Here is a 9,816-nt window from a genome sequence, read left to right as displayed (position 1 = left end):
TTGTTGCTTAAATTCTCTGCAACGATGCTATGCAATTATTGTGTTATGTATTACACTAAATAGACTTATCAGAATATGTATACTGGAGGAAATCCGATGAGCTATCATATAGATGCCCCGCAGACACATTTGGCTAGCATTGTTTCAAGCGAGTCTGACTGCTGATGAGACACCGTATGTCGAAACCGGCCCAGAGTTTTGCTTGTAGTAAACAAAATAAACCCAATCATGCTGCTGCTGATGGCATTTGGCAATATTTATTTACACACTTCTAGATTTGAAGCTTTCGTGACTGCAAGGATTCATATTCTTAGGTTTTTTCGGTAAAGTCACGTAGGTAAAAAATTAAAATTAATAAAAGTAAAATTTTAATTTTTACCTTCGTGACTTTACCGAAAAAACCTAATAATATTTACACATTTCCCAAGAAAGCCGTGTGGTCGATGGGATGCGGTGTCAAAAATAAATTTGTATTCGTTTACGCGTGTGGGGCAGAGAAATATTGCAAGGAAGCGGTTACTACGACTTAATTTTATATATAAACACAAAATTAAATTCTCTTGTTTCCACAACGGCTTTTAATGATCATCGTTACGCTTTTTGAACAATAGGGATGGGGGGGGGGAAATAGGGGGCGGGGGTTGAGGGGGGAAGTTGGGGGGCGGGGCCACTTGACGCATGCGCAGTGCGCGCCGTCTTGTCGCCATGATGGAGTGGAGCCCGTGAGAGGAGAAACGGCGAGATTTTAGCGGCGCCCGGCGCAGTTTCAACTCCCTCGCGTCTCTCGCTCGCGCTCGGCGAAGCGGAGCAGTGTGATCATATAATTTGTTTTCGTTCCCCTCTTTCCCCTCACCCCCCCCCCCACCATCACTCACAATCACCAACAAAACCAATCCCTCCCTCCCCCCCTCATCCTGCACACCCCCAGACCCCCCCGGTTTGAATTGACATTTGGGACGGAAGAGACGCTTTAAACATGACTTCCAATTTGGGGAAACCGGGTTCCACCAAAAAGGATACGAAAATGAGAATACGCGCCTTTCCCGTAAGTTTACATCGTTGTTTTTCGTCGGAAGTTTTGACAATCCCCCCCCCCCGGCGTTGGGCCTAGTTTGACGAGCGAGCCTCGGTCTTGCCTGAGAATCCCGCCCGGAAACCTCCTTTGGGTTCGGCGTACTTGGCCGGGTGACCCCGATGCTTTGGCCTGTACCCCGCGAATGGCCTTCGGTGTATTTTAGACCTGCTGACGCTAACGCAACAGTCGGTAATGTTTATCGAGATCAGGTCTTGTTGTTTTATGAACGATTTAATGACCGTTTAATCGGTCTGATTGCGATAGGGGTTTGTTTTTGGTAATAGGAATATGCACATAGCATTGTACGGTTGTATAGTGTATTATGTGCATAGTAGAGCATGTTATTGTTATATAAAGATGGTACAATCTAATATTCTAATCATTCAGTGATCTTCAGCTTCCATAGCGAGGGTAATTGTACATTTAACTGTGCTCTTCGTGGCGGTTATCTACAACAGTACAGTGTCCAGTCCATATAATCAACTGAATAAGAACATGTAGCAATGTTCACCAATACGTGATCATAGTCATACGATACAAGACGTTACTGTATACAGTAGTAGTGATCATAATTGTACATGTGACATGATAATTAGTGTTAAAACGATGTAATTGAGGTAGTGTTTATGGTACTGTGCTTATGTCACACCGCAGTATACTTTATAGCTACGTGGGGCAGTACGTGTTTTCAAGACAGTATAGATAACATTGTATAATGAATATGATATAAACATTTATTATGAAATGTACATTTCGGGTCTAGATAAATAACAATTGTTATATTTCCACATGACAAGACACGTGTAATGTCTTATTGTTCATTTAATTCAATTTCGATAGTAATTTTCACAACAGCACACATTTGCAGCGTTAAGATATTATTATGCAGTATATTTATAATCGTACACACGTGTGTATTAATAGTTGAGACATTTACACGGGAAAGGGCATGTGCAATTATTGTTTAATCATGTTTAATTGTCTTGTCATCGTTTGGCAGATGTACGTGGCATCACATCGTGTAGAATACCAAGTGATTTCGTACAACGCATATTTAACGGTCGTTAATTGTGCTAATGGTTGTGACAATGCACCTACGTTCCTACTGTACATTACGCACTATACAGTAGTGTATAAGTGCACGGTGGTTGTTGATGTGTGTGTTTACACACATGCACGCTTTACGATACGTGTTTATGCGTTGACGGAATACAATGTTCGCATGTTTGTAGCGTCTACCAGGGAGCCTTGACCGGTAGTCATTCACGATACGTTACATCGTTACCCACGTATACATATCCCACGCAGGCATTGCAGTTGTCATCTCTTTGACACTTAAACCTGAAACGCGTTTGCACAAGTGGACGGGTGGCGTCTCCCTTGCAAGAAGGGGGGGTGGGGGACCCTTTCAGCTTGTTGCTTGAGACCAGGGGTGGGGAACGTCCGGCCCGCGGGCCGTATAAGGCCCGCGAAATCATTTGGTGTGGCCCTGCCAAGGCAAGCGGGAGAAATTTAATAAATCTAGGAGCAAACCTGGAAAAAGCAGTTGCGAGTAGCAGCAACATCATCAATACCAGCTAACATCATCACACGCCTCGCCAAAGAGAAGCAGGTTCCAGCCCACATGACATTAGGGGTGAGTTAATTCAATGTTTGACCAAATATAGCACATTTTTAAGTTGATAATTTTGTATGGCCCGCGGATGATGTTATAAATATCCAAATGGCCCTTGGCCTGAAAAAAAGGTTTCCCACCCCTGCTTTAGATCAAGAGACGACCCCGTTCCGTTGTGGAAGGATGAGGAGGAGGCGACGGCGGTGGTGGTGCACGATATCAAAACAGAGCAGTAACACAATGAGCAGTAACACAATGGGCGACTTACCGCCGCAGCGGAGATGCGTTAACCCCCCTTGACCATTCGTCGAGATGAAAGTGCACAAAACCAGAGCGCACCACCACCTTCTCCCTATCGCCACTGCGCACCTGGTATTACCGTAGTCATCACCAGCCATCTTTGCGGCAGATATAAAAAAAACCGAGGTGACGGTGTCCCGTTTCTGAACGGCAAAGTCTGTGTCAAGCGTTCTCGCGAGAGCCCACGACGTTTCTTTTGCTGCGTTTTGCTGAAGTCGAAGTCGGGCTCGGGAGTTGTGGTCGTTGTCCTGTCGTCCTGTGTGTGTGTCTGCATATTTTGTCAGAATGTGTATACCGCAGGAATCGGATGAGCTATAAAGCTCTTTCACAGATGTCCCGTGTGTGTGTGACTGTGAGAGAGAGTGTACGGGGAGTGGTAGTGTAGCGTTTATTGCACTGCTTGACGAACCCGGCGACACGAGTTTCCGCTCACGGCTACCAATACCAGTGACGATTATCTGAACCGTCTTGGGCCTCCCCTAGGTCGACTCGGCATCAAACGAGTACTGGGTGCATTGTGTAATAATCGCTGCTAGGGAGACAACGGCGGTCGGGCCTGGTGCGCCGTGCCGGCCTTAATAGGTGCTCGCTAAAAGCACTTTCCCCAACAGCTCTGTTAAGGCTACACGTGAGTTCTTTGTATGAATGTGTTCTCAACGTGTGTGCATCTACGTACCCCGCACCTCTGACTATCACGGCTGGATACATCAAGTACAACATGGCTCTACATACGTGGTCATGTTATCATGAAGTGACTTGTCGGAGCAGCCTTTGTTAGTAGCACTGTGATCGGTGCACGTTTGTGGCAGGGCGATTTGTTTTTCTGAGCAAAGACTGGAGTTGTATTCCCCCACCGCCTGTGCCCGGTTAATATTTGTGGGCAATTTCACCAACAGCGCCTGTTGTTGAACGTTAACGTGTATATCGTGACATTGTGACATCGTGACATGAGTAATGGTGATCGGACTGTGTAAGTTAGTGACGAGTCAAAATGTGATAGATATCAGTAAAAAACAACAACTGAAAGTTGTTTTACGGGAGTTGTATGGTGACTTGAGAGAAAGTGAGAGAGTCTGTTAAACAGCAGGTTTTTTCCAGAGAGAACTAACCACGAAGTAGTTTGGGTCTCGTGGGTGTTTAATATGCAGTGTCAAGTCATTAGAAAGCAGTTGTGCGTGCTTCAATCTGGCGTGTGTTTAAAAGTATGTGTAAACATAGTTTTGTAGCTCAGACAAGTCCGCACGTGCTGAACCACACTGAACCACTGCTTATGTTTAAATGTGTGGAGTTTTGAGCACAGAAAAGCAGTTTGCAAACTCCTAAAGCACGTCATAATCTAATGGATTAGCGTGGCACCACGAGACTCATTTCATGTAATTTATGTCCTGAAGGGCTCCGTCTAAAGTAATTTAATTAAAGGAAATTGTTCGTATGCAAATGTGTGTTTTGAAGTTTATGAGCATCCCATAAGGGTCTTCAATTTATTACAGATTTAGGACAATAATCTGTAGCCATACCAAGGCTGGCAAGTGTTGCTGTTGGTATTGCAGATCATTTTTGTTCTATAAGTTTCACGTATGCTTGTGTTGCTGCAATATTAAGCTCAGCAGATCTATCGGCGTGCATACATTTGCAAGCACAACGTACAGGCACATGCACGATGTTTTCAGTAAGAGAAAGGGAAACGCGTACTGCAAGTAGAAACTCATGTCAGAAAAATAGGAAAAACACGTGAACTGGGTCAGGGGCCACCAGCAGATGAGCATACCCCCCCCCCACATTGCTCACTTGAATCGAGACACATTGACACTACAGATAATCTACACTGAGCGTCAAGCCATTTCAGGAAAGTCCTGCGCTCAGCTGCTTGGCCAGTTTACTCTCACTTTGAGTGATTTGTGTGTGAGAAGAGAAAATCTAGGAATATGAGATCACATAGCTGCAATGCAGCTTTGTTGGTTAGAACCACCTGACCTTGAGTTGTGGATTAACATTCGAGTTAAGATTAAATTAACCCCATCTTCCACTTGCCTTAAGACGCACAATGATGCAGTATGTCGCATGTTAAAGAGGAGCTACGAGCGGAGTGACAGAATTAAGATGCATGAAGTGACGCTAAAAGACTCATGGAGTGGCAATTAGAGTGTGCACGGGCGTGGGATGATCGTATTTGCACAGTGCTCGAGGCAGTGACAATATGGGGAATGCCTCCATCTGGCTGTGGATGGAAAATGACTGATGAGAGAGCGTGATAGTTGAAGATTATCATTTTCTGTTGTGCCATTGGTCTGCTGCCCATCTCGGGGTGGTAGTGACCCTGCCTACACTCGACTTATATAAACACAATTCCATGCAGCAAGAGCACCTGTCTCGTCTCGCGGCAATGTCAATTGTGTCACCTCGTATTTATGAATGTGGTTTTCACGGTCATTCTTAAACGCCACTTTTCTGGCCTCCCTTTCGACGATTTACCGGTGTTTTTTTGTTACGTTCAAATGTAAAGTTAACGTCCTTTGTTATATTGGGGTCACTGCATCATTCCTTGTGACCTGATATGGCTACTTCAGCTCTATTCTCATACAGGGCACACTGGCTTTATGCCACTGGATTTCCATTCACTTCTGCATGTGCCACAAACTAACCACTCGGCTGGGTGATGCTGTGCTCACAATCAACTCGGTCAAAAGTGTTACAGTTTAAATTCTCAGTCAGAGGTTGGCTCGGCAACTCATCTTCCCGGCGTCAGTAAAATAAGTAGGTCCATTTTGTGGGAAGACAAAAATAACTAAAAAGATTAAACTATTTTTTATTTTACCAGGTAAGGCCCCTCTGAGCTACTTTTTCAGAAGCGACCTGGCCACAAATGATAAGCTCAACGAAGTGGCTTATCGTGTGCACATTTACAGCAGCCAAACACTCTAAACGCACGTTGATTCTAAACGTGGATGGAAAATCCAGAGGTCCTGGAGAAAAATCCATGCGACCACGGGGAGGACACGCAAACTCAAAATGTACAGGCGTCATGGTTGGGATCGAACCCACAACCTCCTGTATACCAGGCGAGGTAGTTAACATCTCGATACCATGGCGCCCGTAAACCACAGTGATTGTCATATGCTTCCACAATAGGAATCTGTAATTTTCGTCAATAGCTCAGGGCGACAGGGATGAGAACCTCCCCCCCTTACCTCTGCTGCGTAAGTTGTTACGAACGAAGAGACAATTGGAATTATTTCTATGTGTAGCCTCACTGAGTCTGAAGAGTGTTTTTCAAGAGTTTCCTGCGGTAGGACGTTTCAACAAGCTCCGTTTGAGTGTTTTCTACGTGCCATTAAATAAAAGCAACACCTGCAAGGCAATCCTCGTAACTTATTTGTAGCTCAGTTGGTACAGAATTGGACTCTCATTAATTTGAGATATTTAAACAGGGTCATACTTAACTCCTCATCGTCACTATTACCATCGTATTTATGGTCATCATTCGTACAGGGATTGTAAGTGAGCACTACTTGTTGGGGTTGCATTATTAAGTGCAAGAAAGTGAACTGCACTGTTGAGCAGAAACTGGGCAGTGCCATATACATATATGTATGTTGAACTTCTTTTTCACTGTACGTAGCCAACCATGCTATTCTGTGGTGCGGGGGAAGGACAACAAACTAAACACAAAAAGCAGTTTTAAAGAAATTAGTTTTCAATCTAGATTTAAAAGTGCATAGCTCCAGTGAGTTCCAAATATGGGAAGGAAGAGCATTCCAGACGGCCACAGAAGCGCATCTGGAAGCACGTTACACAGTGATCGTCTTTAAATGTCGAGTTTTACCAATGGTTTAAAACATTCCTGCGGAGGGAGCTGGTAGGAACGTTGGGTTGCTCTGGCAATGGACAGGGTCAACGGCAGCGTGGTGTATTCCGCAAATATGCCCGACTGTGAGGGCGGGCACAAGCCGGCGTGAGTAGGTTAAACGTTGAGTTTTATAAGGGCACCACGGGGTGACCAGCCTCTCCCCACCCACCCCCACCCTCCCCACCCAGCCCCTCCCCACCCTCCCCTCCCCACCCAGCCCCACCCTCCCCACCCAACCCCTCCCCACCCTCCGCTCCCCACCCAGCCCCTCCCTCCCCACCCAGCCCCTCCCTGCACGACGGACGGACACAATAATCCCCTGTGGGCTGGTGGAACCAGTGGGTTCCTACCAGTAATATAGTCAGTGCATCTGAGCACGGCTATGTCGGTGTGGACGGTGGCTCATGCTGTGATCGTCACGTGTGTGAATTGCCTACCTGCGGGGCTAGGAGGAGAAGAATTGTATATTAGGCAGTGCTGCAATTAGGGTGTTGGCCTGTTGATGTTTATTACAAAAGTGTTTTCCCACTTGCTACTCTGGTTATTTTACATGCTTCAGAATACTTTATACATTGGATGTGGCTCAGAGGACTAATACCAGGACAGAGCACCCACCTGGCACCTGTAGAAACCTGGGTTTGAATCTAGGCTTCATCAACCCGTGATTGAACAGAATTCTAAAAGTGGACAATCGATTGGTATCAGCTGCACGACAAAAAGCTACGTGACATGTAGATTTTCTCTCTTTATATTTTATTCCACTTGCGAGAAATGGAAGATTTAAATGTCATTGGCATGCAATTAGCACTCTTTTTTTGAGCACTCGTAAAAAAAAAACATTTGTCCCCGTTGTGATTATCGAGGCCATTTGGGGTGATTTATAAAAAAACTAAATCTGTGATGCCATTTTTCATGGGGTGTTTTTTCCGACACACGATGGTTGCTCTGCTTGCTGTCCCAAGAGTTAGCTCCCAGTGGACATTTCTTCATCTGTTGAAATTAGGACAATGGCTCATTGCCAATGTAATTGGGAGAGGTGGCTCTAGAAAAAAGTTGATTTTAGTAGGTTTTGAAACACAGCTGATATATTTTTTTTATTCCTTTTACCACATGCATATGAGTCTGGTACTGACTTTAATTGGTAACCCTGAGCCCGTGGTGGAAATTCCACATTACTATGGCAGGGTCCAGGCTCGTTTGTTGATCAAAGGACACTTTAACATGTGGATATTGGCCGTGCAGTCTGTTCTCCTATAACGAGGTAGCAGTTGCTTTCGTGAAGAACACTGCGTTATGAAAACATTGCGTTATAATGAATAATATGTAATAATGGTTAAAGCACAGTCCGCGAAAACGCGTGAGATGCGTACGCAGGCCGAACAAAGATTGATGTGCGTGGGTAGCGTCTATAAGCATCCAGCAGCATCCCGCCTTGTGCACAGCTATGCCGAGGCAGCCGTACAATCGCTTATTCCTATTCGCACAACGTAGTTCCGTTCACTCAATCGCGTTATATCCAATTGGCATCCGCGTTATAAAAAATGTTCATCGCGTTATAGCCATTTCGCATCATGAAAACACGCGTTATAGGAGAACAGGCTCTAATTATTGTCTGCTTTCTATCTTTAACTCGCGTTCATTGTTGTGATCTGACTGTATCGTGTCTGCAAATAGTGTGATGCCGAAAAGTTGCATTTTATAAAGTGTCTCAAGGCTTCAGGATCTCAAGCCGCTGTGCAGGAGTGGGGAGAATGAGCTGTGAGAAAAGCTGAATGAAAGGCTGGCTAGGGAGATTTGTGATACGGATGAAGGAAGTCAGGGCTGTGATGTGATGCTGTCAGAATGGTAAGAGAGTGCGTTGACACAGGGAACACAGCATAGCTGGAGAATAGAGAAAGGGTCTTGAACTCGGACTTGGGTAAAGGTAAAGTCAGCAGTTTTTGACAGCAGGGGCGAGCCATTGCAAACTTTACGAGCTGCTGCGGAGGAAAAGTAGTGACGTCCGACAGAGTAGAGGTTTACCCGTGGTGTTGACAGGAAGCCAAGGTTACTGTAGCAGAGGGTTATGGGCAGGGGGTTGGGGGTAGAGGGAAATGAGTAGAGTGCCAGGCTTGGTGTTCCTATTTAGGCACATGCCTCTAATATGTGTACGTACATATATTCTTAGGTTTTTTCGGTAAAGTCACGTAGGTAAAAAATTAAAATTACTGAAAGTAAAAATAAAATAAAAATCACGACGTTTCGGAGGCAACACAAGCTTCCGTCTTCAGGTGGAACCGTCACAGCACGATAGCTGTATCTCTCACTTGTGATACAGCTATCGTGCTGTGACGGTTCCACCTGTACGTACATATGTTGAACTTCTTTCGCACCGTACGTAACCAAACCGTGCTCAGTGGAGGTGTGGGTGATTTTTGTACAGGCCTTTGTCAATCCATTGTTGATGGGCTCCATCACACAGGGTTAGTTTCCCCATGTTAAAATTTGTGGTCGAATGCTTCATTCTGGTTGTTATTGGTTCCAAAGTTTGATGTGAAATTTTATATTGGTTTCTAGTTTGTTGTTTGAATGCAGTGCTTTGGGTCTGCAAGGGTTTATTGATCACTTATGTTTGTGAATGTCTCAAACCTGCGAGCTTGCAGGGTGGTCAGGCAAAGATAGTACAGTAGTACGTAGGTTAGCGATGCGATCCGATCAGACCTTGTGTAATTGTTAGCCCTTCGTAATGCGTGGTGATATTTCTCCAGGTTCTCTGGGTGTTTTTTTTATGGCACACTTTTTATTAACTCTGTTGTTGTATCCTAAAATCTTGTAACTCAATTTTTACCCACTTCCCAATGTGGTATCGACTGCAAACTTGGTATACTTATGTCATACTGATGGCAATACCATATTCTATCTAAAAATAAAAAATACATATTTTTAAACATTATTTTTTATATGTTATATTTCGGCTTGGGTCTAAGTGTCCCCCCTCAA

At 44.7% G+C, this 9,816-nt stretch overlaps 1 protein-coding gene across 2 annotated transcripts in view; it reads left to right on the top strand.

Annotated features, from left to right (window-relative positions):
- The first annotated feature begins 684 nt into the window (after nucleotides 1–684).
- The window catches only part of CUL3 (cullin 3), a 53,257-nt gene continuing 44,125 nt past the window's right edge, over nucleotides 685–9,816 (top strand). For both annotated transcript variants that reach the window (XM_078878598.1, XM_078878597.1), the window contains exon 1: nucleotides 685–1,045. In XM_078878598.1, coding sequence (XP_078734724.1) covers nucleotides 977–1,045 — 69 coding nt within the window. In that variant the 5' untranslated portion in view covers nucleotides 685–976. The remainder of the gene's footprint in view (nucleotides 1,046–9,816) is intronic.

This window comes from Lampetra fluviatilis, chromosome 51, assembly GCF_964198595.1.
Source record: "Lampetra fluviatilis chromosome 51, kcLamFluv1.1, whole genome shotgun sequence".
Taxonomy (NCBI): domain Eukaryota; kingdom Metazoa; phylum Chordata; class Hyperoartia; order Petromyzontiformes; family Petromyzontidae; genus Lampetra; species Lampetra fluviatilis.
This window is presented reverse-complemented; position numbering and strand designations above follow the sequence as displayed.